This window comes from Mesoplodon mirus, assembly GCF_964341445.2.
Source record: "Mesoplodon mirus genome assembly, chromosome: 17".
Taxonomy (NCBI): domain Eukaryota; kingdom Metazoa; phylum Chordata; class Mammalia; order Artiodactyla; family Ziphiidae; genus Mesoplodon; species Mesoplodon mirus.
Window position 1 is genome coordinate 77661323 of NC_138993.1, and position 16485 is coordinate 77677807.

Sequence of the window (16485 nt, forward strand, 5' to 3'; positions counted from 1 at the left end):
CAGCCTCACGGCCACCTAGGCTGACAGCCCCCTTGCTCTTTTAGGGACTGAGAAGCACGCAGGGAAGGGTCAGTAGTCACCCCGATGTAATGAGACGTGGAGCCGCCGGATGATAGTAAAAGCAATATTTCAATCTCTTTTTCAGGTTCGAATTGCTGGAAATTTTGAGCTTTGACTCAGTAAGAAGGAGAATGAGTGTCATTGTCAAATCTGCTACAGGTAGAAATTTCTTTCCCTTTGGTTTCTTAAATGATACAGTGTGTCTGTGTTGTACTCTGATGCCTAAATTCTATAGGAGCTTTAAAGATTTAACTGTTCTCTTTTTTTAAAGCATGGATAAACCACCACTAACCCCTCAACCTCAGGCCCCGTTTGTCCCCAAGCATCTTAGGCTGAGGTTTAGTCACCTTTGGTTTTTCCCCCGAGGGAAAGTCCTGTGACTCATCCCCGGGGCTCTGAACTCCCCTCAGTTTACGCACGCCACAGCCTGTCTCCTGGGTCCCCACCTGCAGGCCCCGCCCAGGCGTCTGCGACCACGTCCTTCTGGAGCCCTCGTGTACTCGCAGTCCCTGCCGGGCCTCCTGGGCTCGTGTCCTTGATGGAAACAGGCAGCCGCCCCTCCAGCTCTTCTCATGGAGGCCCTGAGCTGCCTCTCAGCTTTCCTTCCCAGGCCACCCCCCAGGGTACACCACCTGGGCTTTTCCACCTGGAGGCCCTCTACCTGGCAGGGCTTTTCCACCTGGAGGCCCTCAACCTGGTCTGGACTTTTCCACCTGGAGGCCCTCCGCCTGGCAGGGCTTTTCCACCTGGAGGCCCTCCGCCTGGCAGGGCTTTTCCACCTGGAGGCCCTCCGCCTGGCAGGGCTTTTCCACCTGGAGGCCCTCCGCCTGGCAGGGCTTTTCCACCTGGAGGCCCTCTTGCTCACGTGCAGCTCTCCCAGGACACCTCCACAGCCACCTGTAGGAATCCTTCCTGGTTTCCTTCTGCCCTTGCGGGGCTGCAGGTGTCCTGAATGCAGAACCACACTTTCTCGACAGTGTGCCCAGCACAGCACTGCTGAGTGTTCGGTGAGCGCTGCTGGGTTCAGTTTACTAACGTGTTGTCACCTGGCATCTTACCAAGAGATGGGGCGTCTTACTCTTTTTCGTTTCTTAAAACTAGACCGCACTAGGCTATGTTTTTCTCTTTGGAAGCTTGCCTGGAGAGCAACCAAACAAAGCTGCTGCCCTGAACCTAAACAGCCTCAGCCTAAAGTATGACCTGGAGAGCTCTAGGTCGGCAGTGTCCTAACACTCAGGTCGAGCGGATTTCATTTCCACAAACTGAGTTCCCTTAACGGGGCTGCTTGAGCCTCCTTCGATGGGACCGGAAATGCCTTATTTTGTCTCCCAAGCCAGTTGAGGACATCGCGGGGTTGCTGAAGGCCCATCCTTCAGCCAGGCCCTGTGAACTGCGCTCCTCAAGCTGGAGCACTTGGGCGTCTCGGAGCTGGCGCTCGGATCCGCGTGGCTCCCTCGCCTCCGAAGCAGGCTGTCAGACGTGGCGGCTCCACCAACGAGCCTTGCACCAGTGAGCGCCGTGGACATCAAGTCTTTATGTAAATGCTGCCCCGAACACGTGGCCACAGGCGCAGCAGGACACGGGAAGCACACGGCCCGTCACGTTTGGAGATGAGTCCCCGGGGCGGGTGCCCCCTCTGCTGCGCGCTGGCCAGCACTGGGGTCCATCCAGGATGAAGGCATTCAGCCACGCAAGGTCCCACCATCAGTCTTTCTCTCTTGTGACTTTCCCCGATACAAACGTGCATCATGCTTGAGACAGTCCGTGAGCCGGCAGTCGTGGCCACAGCCTCGGGAAGCAATGCGTCAGCTGGTCACAGACCATCTTCTCCCCCTTTGCACGTTCTCCTGACCCGCCCCGCACAGCGCAGGAACCGAGGTGTGGACCGTGGAATCTTCACGAACAGCGACACTTCCCGTCAGAAGGAGCGTGGCTCGGCCTGGAGCAGCCGCTGGGTCACGCGGAGGACTTACATCCTCGGCGCTCGCGCCGCTAGAAACCCCTTCCTGGAGGGGGAGTCTGGGCCATCAGAACCCCGCAAGGCAGCAGTGAATTCTCAGAGACGTTGAATATTTAACTAAACAAGTTGTTCTCTAAGTAGTAATACCTCCCCGGAGATGACCCTAAAGGCACTGATTTACAGCCTTGTGGACGGGACGGAGACCAGAGGCCCTGCAGCCTTGAGCTTCTGAGGATTCTCCCCGAGAAGCCACTGCAGCCGTGGAGCCACCCAGGTCCCACGGCGCTTGGCGTGGGCCACAGTCACCTCACCTGTGTGTTTGCACTGCTCTGGAGTTCTAACTTCTTATTCGTTTACAAACTGGAAAAGCAGGTCTACAGCTGGGGCCCAATACTCTCTGCTCGTGTCTTTTGCAAGTTAAATGTTGCCGTCCACTCCAGATGTTTTCACGTCAGAGGCTCTGCTTGACCAAGTCTTTAGGCTGAACACGTCCCACGTCTACGGCAGGTACAGAGGGATGACAGATGGAGACAGTAGACAATTTAAGTCCCTCACAGGCCATTACGTGGAGTCATCTGTGATTTTTCCAGAAAAAGAATTACTGTTCAAGAAGGTATCACCACTCAGAATTGTCTGGACCACAAAACTTGTTTTATCCTATATCTGATGCCGTACGTACAAGCATTGCCTAGAAGTCATGGCTGGTGCCGGGCACGGATTCTGCCGTCAGACTGGCGGGCACGTGACCAGGACTCTCGGGTCACGGCCTGAGGGTGGGCAGGCTTCTCCTGGGGATTGGACTCACTGCTCAGATTCCCACTGGGGGCAGCGGCCGTGCTACTGCTCCTTTCACAGCTCAGCCCCACGTGTCGCCTCCGCATGCCTGAGACACACACTGCAGACGCCATCCTTCCTGGCCGTAGGTTGACGTTGCCCTGGGTTTAGTTCCAGGACTTCTGTGAGCGTGAACCGGGCCGTGTTTTAAGTGTTTCGCTCTGTATTTTGCAGAAGATAGTTCTTTCTGGGACCAAGGACAGAGCCACCCACGGTGGGCTCTGATGCTGCCCCTGAGTTCACGGGCCCTTGTCCGGATCCCCGTGTGGACCACTGGTTCTGGGCGCCCCAGCCCCCACCCCAGCACTGGGCCCCCTCCTCTCGGCGCCTCCTGGTGCCCTGGGTTTGGCTCCCAGGTTTCCTTCCCGCGGGCCGTCAGCGTCTTGGGTTTCCAGGGAGCCACCCCAGGCCAGGGCTCGGTGTTCGTGATTTCTGTCTGATGACAAGTGCTGAACAGAACCCGGTCCCAGCGGCAGTGCCCCCTCTCCAGCCCTGCAGCTGCTGTGACAAGCCCCTCGGTGCTTCCCCAGCAGAGAGCCACGTGGTTTGCAGGCCAGAAGAGTCCTCGAGAAAGAGGAGCCCCGATGCCAGCAGCCTGTGGGTCAGCGCGGGCGCCCGCAGTTTTGTCCGAGCCGAGAGCTTCCTGACCCGTCTGGAAGGGAAAACCTTTCACCTCGAGCGGGGAGGAGCGTGCACCCCCAGCACTGAGATGTGTGAAGTGACCAGGGCAGTAGGTGTGGGGAGAATCGTTCGACAGATGCTTCTCGTCACTCTTGGTCACGCCCGGTGTCCCAGCATCTTGTTACCCCGTTTGGGGCCGGCCACGCCCTCTGCGTCCGTACTCCTCCCTGGTCCCGAGGGCATTCGTCCCTCACTCACATCCTTGCCAGGGAGCAGGCGGAAGTGACAGGACGAAGGACGGCCGCCCAGGAGCCAGTTTCGTTCCTGGTCCCTGACTTTCCTGAGATTCTGGGCTTGTTGGAATAAGATGAGGCTTTGTGAGGCGATCTGTAGCTTTGACGTTTTCCTGATCTTACAGGTTAACTGGTCAGTCGACATCTCCACGACAGTCTCAGTGCTGGTACCCCTGGTTTTGTTTTTAATAAAAGCGTCATTTGAAAAATAATTTAGTCTACCCCACAGAGTGATTAAATGAAAATCTTTTCTTGTTTTCTAGGAGAAATTTATCTGTTTTGCAAAGGAGCAGATTCCTCAATATTTCCCCGAGTGATAGAGGGCAAAGTGGACCAGATCCGATCCCGAGTGGAGCGCAACGCAGTGGTGAGATGCGGGTGGCGGCCTCACGCCTCTTCTCCCTCGTGGGGGGCACGTTCCTGCTGGGTGCCCCGTGCGCGCGCCGCGGGAAGCCTGGCCACGTGCCCTTGGGTGGGCACCACCCTCCGCAGCCCTCCGCTGGTGTTTGGGGGTGAGGGCGTCCAGAATGACAAGCACATTGTGATGGTCTTGAAGAAAATAGATCTTTATCCTGAGGACTTCCAGTGATTGGCACTTAATGCTTTCCCCTGTGACCTGTTTGGTTTTCTTCTCACATTTTGTTGTGAAGTGAGTGCTCAGTCTGTTCTAGGCTCATCCGAGGTCTTACATCATCAGAGCTTCGTTCCATTTTGTGGCTGAAAAATATTCCATCGTGTGGATGCGCTCTATGTGCCACACTGTGTTTATCCGTCATCTGTTGGTGGGCACTTGGGTTGTTTCCACTTTTGGCCACTGGGAACAATGCTGCTGTGAACATGGGTGCGCTTGTATCTGTCTGAGTTCCTTTGATTATGTACCTAGGAGCGGGATGGCTGGGTCACCTGGTAATTCCAATATGTTTCACTTTTTAAGGAAATGCCAGACTGTTCCCCAGAGGCTGCACCGTTTTGCATCCCCACCAGCAGTGCGCGAGGGTTTCAGTTCCTCCACCTCCTCGCCAACACTTGTTATTTTCCATTTTTGTTAACTATAGTCACCCTGGTTAGGTATGAAGTGGTAACTCATTATGGTTTTTATTTGCATTTCCCTAATGACTGAAGATGTTGACCACCTTTTTATGTGCTTATTGACCATTTGTATATCTTCTTTGCAGAAATGCTTATTCAGGTTTTTTGCCCATTTTTTAATCAGGTTTTTTTTCTTGTTGAATTGTAGGAGTTCTTTATATATTCAGAATACTAACACCTTATCAGATGTATGAACTGCAGATATTTTCTCCCAGTCTGTAGGTTGTCTATCACTCTCCTGATAGTATCCTTTGATGCACAAAAGTTTTTAATTTTAATCAAGTCCAATTTATTTTTTTGTTGTGGCCCGTGCTTTTAGTGTCATATTTAAGAAACTGTTGTCAAATCCAAGATCATAATTTGTCCCTATGTTTTTTTCTGTTTTCTGAGAGTTTTATAATGTAGCACTTATATCCAGGTCTTTGATCCATTTAGAGTTAACTTTGTGTGTGGGGGACAGGTAAGGGTCCAGCTTCACTCTTTCACATATGGATGGCCGCTTGTGTCAGGACCATTGGTTGAACAAGACTGTTCTTTCCCTGTTGGATGGTCTTGGCATCCTTGTCAAAAATCATTGGGCCACGTGTGCAACTGTTCATTTTTGAGCTCTCAGTTCTGTTCCATTGGTCTGTGTCTGTCTTTATGCTGGGACCACACCGTTTTGGTTACTTGTCCCTTTCCGGTGAGTTTTGAAACCAGGAAACGTGAGTCCGTCCTCCAGCCTCGTTCTTCTTTTACAAGATTGTGGTCTACTCTGCGTCGCTTGAGGTTCCACATGAATTTTAGGGTGGGTTTTCCCATTCCCACAAGAATGCCGTTGGAGGTTTGATAGGGGTTGTTCTGGACCTGTAGATCACTCTGGGTGGTGGTGTCATCGTGGGATATTAAGTCTCGCAATCTATGGACACAGGATGCCTGTCCATTTACTTAGATCTTCTATGATTTCTTTCAGCAACATATTGTAGTTTTTAGTATATGAATCTTTCACCTCCATGGTTTAACTCATTCTTGGGTATTTTATTCTTTTTGATGCTATTGAAAGTGGTATTGTTTTCTTAATTTCCTTTTTGGATTGTTCATAGTTAGTGTATAGAAATGCAACTGCTCTTTGTGTGTTGACTTTGTATTCTGCACCTTTACTGAATTTGTCTTTTAGTTCCAACAATTTTTTTTTTCGGTGGTGGAATCCTTAGAGTTTTCTACATATAAGATCCTATCATCTAAGAACAGAAATAACTTTATTTCTTCCTTTCCAACTTGATACCTTTTTCTTTCTTGCCTGATTGCTCTGGTTAAGATTTCTGGTACCATGTTGAATAGAAGTGGCAAAGGCAGCCATCCTTGTCTTCTTCCTGATCTTAGGGAGAAAGTTTTCAATCTTTCCCCGTTGAGTATGATGCTAGCTATGAGTTTTCATATATGGCTTTTATCAGGTTGAGGAAGTTCCCTTCTATCCTAGTTTACTGAGTGGTTTTATCATGAAAAGGTGTCGGGTTTTGTCAGATGCTTTTTTGCATCTGTTGAGATGATCATGTGAGTTTTTCTCCTTTGTTCTATTTATGTCATATATTACATTGATTGGTTTTCATATGTTGAATCACCCTTGCATCATCGCCAGGATAAATCCCTCTTGGTCATGTATATAATCCTTCGGACATACTGTTAGATTCAGTTTTAAGGTGGATATGCTTCAGTTGCAAATGACCAGCCCTTTGAGGGTGGGTTGGTTTCTCGTTCTCTGGTTAGTCACTCTAGCTGGAGAAGGAGGGGTGTCAGGAAAGCTTTGGGAAGTGATATTCAGCAAAGTGACCCTCGAGTTCACGTTAAGTGCTGCTTTGTGTCCTGCAGGAGGGGCTTCGGACCTTGTGCGTTGCCTACAAAAGGCTCATCCAAGAAGAATATGAAGGCATCTATAAGCTGCTGCATGCTGCCAAAGTGGCGCTTCAAGATCGGGAAAGGAAATTAGCAGAAGCCTATGAGCAAATAGAGAAAGACCTTATCCTGCTCGGTGCGACGGCCGTGGAGGATCGGTAAAGGCTCGCTGTGCTTGTCTTCAGAAATAATAATGTTGCAGTGGGGCAGCAGGGGCTACAGGGGCGCTTCGGGAGGAGCCCCACGGCCGGTGTCAGCCGCACCGGTGAACGCGTCAGGACTGGGCAGGCCGCTTGGTTGCCTAGGGTAATAGCACGGGGGGGTCAGCCTGTGCTGTTGTGATGTTTGACTTTCCACGGATAAAAGGCCTGAAAGTCACCCTTCCCCAGAAGAAACCAGAAATGGTCAGCATTTTCACACCATATTATGAATAGTCAAGCTACAAGGCTATGTTGTTACAATTATTCCTTAGAATGGAATAAATAACTAATCTGTTCCTAAATTTGTCACTAGTTCTTTCCAAATACAAGTGTAAACATTTTAGATCTTAACACTCTCAGTGTTTTTGTCATCACTCATTGAAGGAATTGAAAATAATGAAGTAGAATATTGCAAAAACTGACAATAATAGCTGGTAAAATTCCTGGGTCCTTGGAGGAACCGGGGAGAAGGGAAGGCTCTTAAGGGCGGAGGGATCCTTGCCTGCAGAGCTGAGGACCCTCACAAGCGTCCTGGGAGCTGATGCACCCGGGGGGAGCTGGCACCTCAGGACATTGAGAGTAGATCCCTGGGGATGGGGGGGAGGGGAGGGGTTGAAGTGATGATATTTGATTACAAATTATTTCTTTGAAATCTCTAGCCAACATCTTTACAGACCACTCTGGGCCTCGGTTTCCTTTTTGCAAAAAAGGATGAAATGAGAGATGGTTTTTCTGTCTCTAGAATAGTACGATGACATCATCTCCAGACCTGACATAGGAAGTTTATCCCAGAATCTAACCAGATGGTTCCAGTCAGAATCCAGATCCTTTCCTCGCCTTTCACTCAGCACTGGACAGAAATACATCACTGACACACATCTATCGAAAACTAAGACTCTGAAATCTAGAAAACACAGCAGGCCCCCAAATGAGGCAGACATGGTTTTGATGCCAGACTTCCACGGATGGCAAGACAGCCTGACCAAGATCAAGAGGGCCGTTTGTCCTCAGACGTGTTTTGTGAGCTCTGCAGGCTTTGGGTTTTCTACACGTAGACCAGGACCCTAACACAGTCCTCACTCATCCTGTAAGGTTTTGGCAAAGGCAAAACGTCGCAGGCAAGTGCTTCCCGCAGCATCTGGTGCGGGGCGAGCCTGTGATGCCCATCAGCCAGTCCCAGAGCCACGACTGGCATTTCACGTTCTTTAGGGGAACCTGGGCTCCAATTTGATACGTGGCAAAATTAGAACAGTTTATGCCCAAAGAAAAGGTGGTGAGTGTCACCTCTTTTCCAGGCCCCTTTTTTCCCTGGTTAAGACTTTTTTGGTTGCTGGTATGACGGGCCTTCTTATAATAGCGTAAAATCCTCTCTAAGTAGCAAGTCCCACCAGGCAGAAAACTGTGTGCTCGGCAACTGTTACTTGTACAAGATGCCGTTTTGTTTCTTAATATTTTATCCCTGTGGATTTTCTGGTATTAGGAAGTGTTTTGTTGTAAAAAGTTAATACACAGCTGTAACCAGCTTCAGGTCCTTTACAGTAAATCACGAGCCAGCACCGCGGTGCTTTTTAATTTGGCGGCAAAAAACTGCAACAGCTTTAGTAGATCACAAGTTCTTGGAACTCGCCACTTTGGTTTGCTGTGTCCACGCTGACGTGTGTGTGTTGCCCCCCGCCCCCCAGGCTGCAGGAGAAGGCGGCCGACACCATCGAGGCCCTGCAGAAGGCGGGCATCAAGGTGTGGGTGCTCACGGGTGACAAGATGGAGACAGCGGCCGCCGCCTGCTATGCCTGCAAGCTCTTCCGCGGGACCACGCAGCTGCTCGAGGTCACCACCAAGAGGCTGGAGGAGCACAGTCTGCACGACGTGCTCTGCGAGCTGAGCAAGACCGTCCTGCGCTGCAGCGCCAGCCTGACCCGGGACAACATCTCAGGGTAGGCGGGGCGTCTGCAGAGGGACTGGGCAAGCTCCGTGGGCAGGGCCGTGGCCTCAGCTCCCTTGTGCGGACGTGGTCCTGTCCTCTGGCCTCTAACAGCATCCCGTGGTCGGGACCATGACCAGAGCTATTTCTCTTTAGCAACTGTGACGTGCCTTTTTGTACCAGAGCGGGGTGTGTGTGTGTGTGTGTGTGTGTGCTCACTTGCAGACTACTGGCTGAGGATGCAAAGAGACGATTCATGGATTTACAAAATATCGTGCATGGGTTGATTCCCATCTGCTTCTACGACACTTGGGGGCTGCATCGTGGATTCCTCTGGGCATCTGCCAGAGCAGGAGGGAGACGTAATCATGCGTGGTCGTTTGTCGATTAAGACAAGACAGTGTATGCCCCACAGTTGTTTTTTCCAAGAATATTCACCAGTTTATCCACATTTTATCAGTGCTCTCCTTGCTGGTATTAGATGCATGATCTAAGATTAGATTTCATTCGAATCATTTCAAATTTTCATTAACTTAGGTAAAGCAAAGGCAGCTCTCTAATCATATGTGAATTTAAAATTATTCACTTATAAATAGTACAACGATATTTCCCTTTGCCCTATCTGCAGAATTCCTTTTGGGGATTAGAGATAGTCCTTGTCATTTTGAAACCCAGCAAAGAGAAATATTACGACCATGTTCTTTCCAAGTCAGGTCACCCGGGCAGAGGAGCACGGAGGTATTAGTTGTAACAGTAAAGACTGTGGTTGGCTGAGGTGGCCAGGCAGTTCGGGAGTGAAGGCCGATCTCTTCGATAGCGGGATAAATGCCCTCCTTCTGTTGTCAAGAAGCACCGGAACGTGCCCAGGAGTCCACAGTTGCGACCGTTGTTTGCTTTGCCTCAGTGAAATGAGAACGTTTAATTCACACACAATTTTAAAATGTAATCAAAGGCCTTACAGCCACTGATCTAGACACTGTGTTATTATTGACAAAACAAGGAAAACCAGGTTCTTAGTCGTTGATCCTGAACGTGCAGCATCTGTAGACATCCCAGAAAAGCACATGGTCTTCTCAAACCTCTGGATTCAGTTACTGAGTAATTTCTCTGGTTTCTGTGACCTAACAGACTCTCAACCGACATGCAGGACTACGGTTTAATTATTGATGGCGCCGCGCTGTCCTTGATCATGAAGCCACGTGAGGACGGGAGCTCCAGCCACTACCGAGAGCTCTTCCTGGACATCTGCCGGAACTGCAGCGCCGTGCTCTGCTGCCGGATGGCGCCCCTGCAGAAGGCCCAGGTCCGCCGCCCGCCAGGAACCAGCTGGGGATCCTGGGGGGAAGGGGGTTACGTAGTGAGAGCCATTCATGAGCCCTTACAGCCACTGGGTTTTTTTTTTTAATCTAGCAAAGCACCTCCTTTTAAAAATGGAAACAAAAATGATAGAAAGTGAAACATGAGACTTACTTTGCTCGCTGTGATTAGTAAGCGTTGATGGAATCACATGGATGGCCCTTCCGGGTACAGGGACCGAGGGAGATGTTCGTCCCACCTCTCACGTAAACAGAACTGTATCAAGGAGGTAGAGGCGTCTGTAAGAGTCTGTACGGCAGCCGGGAGGGAGGCAGCCGCAGCCGAGCGCCTACTGGGTGCCGATGGCTGAGGCAGGTGCGAACCCACCGACCCTCACGGTAACCCCGGAGGCGAGGGAGGCTGTGCTGAGTTTAGGAATGAAGTACCTAAGACACAGGAAATCGGGCGAACCTGCCTGGAGGGATGATTTGGAAAGTGGCCGTCCGAACGGCTTCCACTCTGTCGGACTCCGAACTCACGTTCCGCCCATTGCACCACACTCTTGTGGAAACACCCCCTGACGTGTGTTTTTTTCTTAATTTTTTTTGGGGGGGGCTGCGTTGGGTCTTCGTTGCAGTGCGCGGGCTTCTCATTGCGGTGGCTTCTCGTTGCGGAGCACGGGCTCTAGGCGCACGGGCTTCAGTAGTTGTGGCTCGAGGGCTCTAGAGCGCAGGCTCAGTAGTTGTGGATCATGGGCTCTAGAGCGCAGGCTCAGTAGTTGTGGCGCACGGGCTTTGTTGCTCCGGGGCGCGTGGGATCTTCCTGGACCAGGGCTCGAACCCCTGTCCCCTGCGTTGGCAGGCGGATTCTTAACCACTGTGCCACCAGGGAAACCCCCTGTTGTGTGTTTTTAAATATTTTTTTAAAGCGTATGGGATACGAACGTGAGCATGTGTGCCTTTCTGGTGTTGGTAAACCTAAAACGGTCCCAGTTCTGTAAACCACATTTTAGATAAGGGAGATCATTTTCTCTTGAGTTGCTCATGAAGGGAACTGTCAGCTTCTCAGACTGACCTAGTGCTTAAGGTAAAATACTGAACACCACATGCAAAGGGGTCATTTTTAGCGTCCTTGCATGCGTCCTACACTGATCTGCCACGTGACAGTGTCACTAAGCATAAAACACCAGCATCGCCCTGGGGTGATTCTCAGTGAAGAGAAGCAGACTCAAGAATTCATGTTCATTCTGTGTGGGATACAAATGATTTTATTCCTGACTGTCCCTCTTAAGTGTGTGACTCTGCGTAAACCTTGTATAGTGATGTCCAGAACAGAACTAAGGGTGTCGTTTGGTCTTCACATGTTACTTGGTATTTCTTTTAGGTTCTTAACTGACTTCTGCAAACTTTTATACCAATTAGTGTCTCAGTCTTGAAACAAGAAGACAATCCACACATTTTTTCCTCATCTTTTCAGTCTTACATCATGGAAACTTACACTTAGGCACATAAATAGGAAAAAAAAGACTGTAAAGAAACAGACTAAAAATTTGGAAATTATTCATTGCATTGAGTTGTCAGATTTGGTTTTGCACACATGACAAATTTGAAAAGTAAATGAACAGCTTATTTTAAAAAATAGATGCTTGAAACCAGATAGCTTTGAATAGCAGTATCTTCTAACGGAATGCAGCGTTCACACTCCCCCCCCCGTATATTTAAATCTGTTTCCCCCCACATTTACACAAGGAGTGGAGCAGCCCCTGCAAATGACTTCCTGGGTTTCACTCTCCGTCCTGTCTGCCCACCAGCCTGCTCAGCTTATCTTACTACAGTCATTTCTTAGCTGCTTTTGCTGAAGCGTGTTTCGCTTTCGACGTGAAAAAGATTTTATCCTCAGTGGATAAAATAGACTGCATATAATAAATAATTCACTTTAAGCACAGAGTTGTTTCATTTTTCCTTGACTAACTTTACATCTTTGTCGTTTCTGCCTAGTTAGTGAATGACCTTTGCACAAATAAAACAGAGACGATAAAATCTGCACTTACTTCTTTTCCAGATTGTTAAATTAATCAAATTTTCAAAAGAGCACCCTATCACTTTAGCGATTGGTGACGGCGCAAATGACGTCAGCATGATCCTAGAGGCCCACGTGGGCATAGGTAAGCCCCCCGGTTCTGCTTCCCTGCGCCTCTTGGTAACCCGGGTTGATCACGCAGCTGGACGAGAAAGGACACAGCCAAGGCAGGGCCTTAGAATTTAGACACACGTTCAGGACACTGTCTGTGACACAGAGCATTCGTGACTGGAAATCCGACAGTCACGGTTCAGCCTCACCCCGTTTTGCCTGTGTCCGTGTCCACCTGCGTGGTGTTGAGAAAGGCTTGACTCAGCACGTTTGCTCCCTTCTTGTAGGCATCATTGGGAAAGAAGGTCGCCAGGCTGCAAGGAACAGTGACTATGCGATACCGAAATTTAAGCATTTAAAGAAGATGCTACTCGTTCATGGGCACTTTTACTATATTCGAATATCTGAGCTTGTGCAGTACTTCTTTTATAAGGTAGGAAGGCTTTCCTTTCCCCTCTCACCGTCTCAGAGCGTGTGATCGACGGCTCGTCTGTCCCGATGCCCCAAGGCTACAGGGGTGATTTGTCCATGGATAGAAGGGACTGTCAGAAAGGAGGGGGTGATCGTAGGACCATGGGAGCAAACGCCCAGCTCTCTTCGCACAGTCTCAAAACTGAATGTGGAACCAGGGAGATAGGGGCTGTAAAACGCTTGAGGAAGGGCCATTCTTTTATAGTTCCTTGAAGTAGTTTCTTCTTCTTTAATGCGGTTGCATCCTTCCTGTCTGTACTGACACTGACGTTGCCGCCTCATTTCTCTGCCACAAGTTTCCCTTGAGTCTGTCTGATCTCAGGGTGACCAGCATGGTCCCGTGTGCACTGTGGGAGCCCCTGAGATGAGCAAAGAGTTTTAGAGCCATTGCCCGTCTTGCTGGAGAATGTGGGACACTTTGCCTAGGTAGAGTGTGTCACGTGGCCAAGCTCTGTGACGGGATAGAAAAGTGACGTCTCTTACAATGTGCCCTTGATTAACAGGCGTGTGGCTTGTCTTTCAGAATGTCTGCTTCATTTTCCCTCAGTTTTTATACCAGTTCTTCTGTGGGTTTTCACAACAGGTGAGTTCTGATGCCTGCGGTCGAGCTCACCTGAGCCTTACCCCGCTTCCCCGAATGTGTCTGTGGTGGGCGGAGGGTGGATGGCCGGGCATGCAGGCCAGGTGACCCCCGTTCCGTCACTGATCTGCTTTCATCTAAAGCAACGAGGACCGGGGAAAATCTAAGCTTGGAGGTGGTGATCAGAATTGCAAACTTGTATGCAACTTTCTGTTGTTGCAGGTTTGGGATGGCAGGACCGGGTGGGTCCGCTGTGATTTTAATCCAGGCTAGTCGACATCATGACACTTTGAAAAATGTCCTTGCCCTCCTGTATCTGTAGAAAAATGGCTCTGTGTACATTTTAGAATGCTCGTGCTTGTGGGCCTTTGTAAATGAAAACTACCTATGCATATTGAAACAAATTATCCGAAAATCTTGTCAAGATGCCCGGGTGCTGTTTTCACGTGGCTTTTCGGTCCTGCAGACCCTGTATGACACTGCCTACCTGACGCTGTACAACATCAGCTTCACCTCCCTCCCCATCCTGCTGTACAGCCTGATGGAGCAGCACGTCGCCATGGACGCGCTCAAGAGAGACCCTGCCCTCTACAGGTACCTCAAGCACACGGCCGCTGTAGACAAGGGGAAGGACCGGGCAGCCCTGCCGCGAATCCAGATAGTACCTGGTTGAAGTACTTAAAAACCAGACGATTCAGTGTCAGCTGACACACTTGCTTCCACAAGAGATTCTTCAAGCAGGAGGCAATGTAATTTAAGTGAATATACTCCAAATTCAGACAGAGGATTTACGTTGCGTTTGAAATGTACACATTAGGCCAGTTTGTATTTTACCGTGTTTTTCAATGGTTATGAAAGAACTTGGGGTGAGAGTTTCTGTCCCCTTGTGACCCCAGTGGATTTATGGCCTAAATGATCCTTGCAGGTCCAAATAGGTTCCATTCAGTGAGAAAAGAGAAAAGTTAACAGATCTGATCTCAGGGTGCTCTTTTCTGCTAAAAAGTATTTTTAATAACAAGGAAAAGATTTTTCTGCTATTTCAGAACTGCATCCCAGGATCTTTGGCCAATTCAATGTGTCACTGTTTATTGTGGCTTTGTAAATTAAACGTGTTATTTTCAGAACATTTTAGATGCACATGTGGTTGTAAGAAATAGTAGAGAGATCCTGTGAGGTTTTATCCAATTTCCCCAGTGGTGACATCTGACAGACCATCCTGCAGAACCACAGGACAAGGTCACAAGCAGGGCAACAACGCGACACGCCCAGCCGTCTTACTGGTCCTTGTTCGTGTGCACACGTATACTCACGTGTGTGTGCACTTAATTCTGTGCAGGCTTTTCACGTGTGTGAGTCCTGTGGCCACACAGTCAAGACACCTCACCAGCCCCACGGCCTACATCAGAATCATTAGCCATTAAATGGGGTCTTGAAGTGTTGGGGTCCAAAATAATCCCTGCAGGTGATTAAAAAAGCAAGCTCTGAGTTTGTCACGTGCATTTAATGATACAGGAGTAAGTCTAAGAAAATGGGAGAACACACACCATTTTAGACACACACCCGGAGGGAATCCTGCAGCTTCTCTGTCTTATTGAACTAAACTAACAGGTGTAGGAAGTCCTGTCATGAAATGTGCAGCCTGGTCCAGGAAGCCCGCGGTCTTGTCATTAGTGGATGCCAGCGTGTCCCTGTGTCCTGTGTCTTTACTTTCAGAAGCAGAAGTGTGAGCGCTGGCATCTTTCCTTCTGTACTGCTATCACAGTCCACTTTTGAGAAATAAAATATTCAAACAGAAATTGTTCAGGAACATCTGTATGTAGTAAAATGCAAAGTCTGGAGAGCATTTTGCTTTTGCTCCCGGGAAGCTCAAACTTAGTGTCTGTTGGTCCTTCCCACTGTGTCAGCTGGGGACGTCGCCCCTCACACCTCAGCGTGTTTGCTCCCTTCTTACTGTGCTTTGACCGTGATGGTTTCGGTTACAACAGCTTTGTGCTACAAGCTGTCCCAGGGCCTTTCTGGGACCAGGTGTGGTGTTGAGTGAAGTGACAGGCGGTGTGGCCGGAGGAGCCGCAGAGCATCAAGTGTGGCTCGGGGGCGTGGTCAGTCGTGAGGCCCACCTGGCATCCCACAGGCTCCGTGCATTCAGAGCGTGTGCCGGCCAGTCGACAGGTGGAGATGGGGGCCTGGCCGCAACGTGGACAGGCTGGGCGGGGTGACCCCAGGCGGGAGACCAGGAGCCCCGTGCTCGCGGCCGGGCTTCTCCAGGACCCGCTTTTCGGGGCTTGGCTGAGCGGGTGTCGGTCGGGGCCCCGCCCCCTCCGAGGGCCCTCCTTCTCCTGTCCCTGCTTGTCCCTGCTTGTCCCTGCAGCTCTGCCACCTCGGGGCTCTCCGCGAGTCAGGGGCCCCCGGACGAGGACGGCGACCGCAGGGCCGGCGGACACAGTGGGGGCTGAGTGGGCGCGTGTGCCTGGACGCGATCACAGGTTCCCACCCTTTGCCTCCCCCAGAGACATCGCCAAGAATGCTCTCCTCCGCTGGCGGGTGTTCATTTACTGGACGTTCTTAGGCGTGTTCGATGCTCTGGTGTTTTTCTTCGGTGCTTACTTCATGTTTGAAAACACAAGCGTGACCAGCAACGGACAGGTTAGTACGGAACTGGGTCGTGTCACCGTGGCTCCGGGATTCTTTGGGGATAGAGCTTGAATCCAGCACGATCCCGGGTCAGCGCAGTCTCAGCACAGCCCGTGGGGACCGTGTCTGGGTGTCTGCCCCCCAGCTGGATGGAAGGGACATGATGGCAGAGTTCTGCCCCCTGTAGGGACACCCTTCCTGAGGGGCTCCAGGCTTTAGTTCTGTAGCTTACTCACCGTTAGCTATGTATCTAGTGGTGCGATTTGATCATTGAGACGTGGCTTATTAAATATGGGAAATAATTCAGTATTTAACCCATTTTAGTGTTTGTTCACGTCCTTAAGTATCTGTTTACTTCGCAACAAGTAGATTTACTGTTTCCTGGTAGACGTTCAGCGCTCTGGTTTTTTGCCTAATTTCTAGGGGTTGTTTTATTTGTATCTTGCTTTTTTCTTTCTGCCATGGCTTCCTTCCCACTCCCAGATAGTGACCACCAACACACACATGGTAAGAAATCTGTGGGTGTG

The 16485-nt window shown here is 50.1% G+C and overlaps 1 protein-coding gene across 1 annotated transcript in view; it reads left to right on the top strand.

Moving 5' to 3' along the window:
- ATP11A (ATPase phospholipid transporting 11A) overlaps positions 1–16485 on the top strand; it is a 120911-nt gene that overhangs the window by 88193 nt on the left and 16233 nt on the right. The window contains 10 exon segments of the mRNA XM_082602035.1: positions 146–219; positions 4032–4135; positions 6706–6887; positions 8612–8863; positions 9979–10153; positions 12208–12310; positions 12564–12709; positions 13271–13330; positions 13794–13921; positions 15835–15970. Coding sequence (XP_082458161.1) covers positions 146–219; positions 4032–4135; positions 6706–6887; positions 8612–8863; positions 9979–10153; positions 12208–12310; positions 12564–12709; positions 13271–13330; positions 13794–13921; positions 15835–15970 — 1360 coding nt within the window.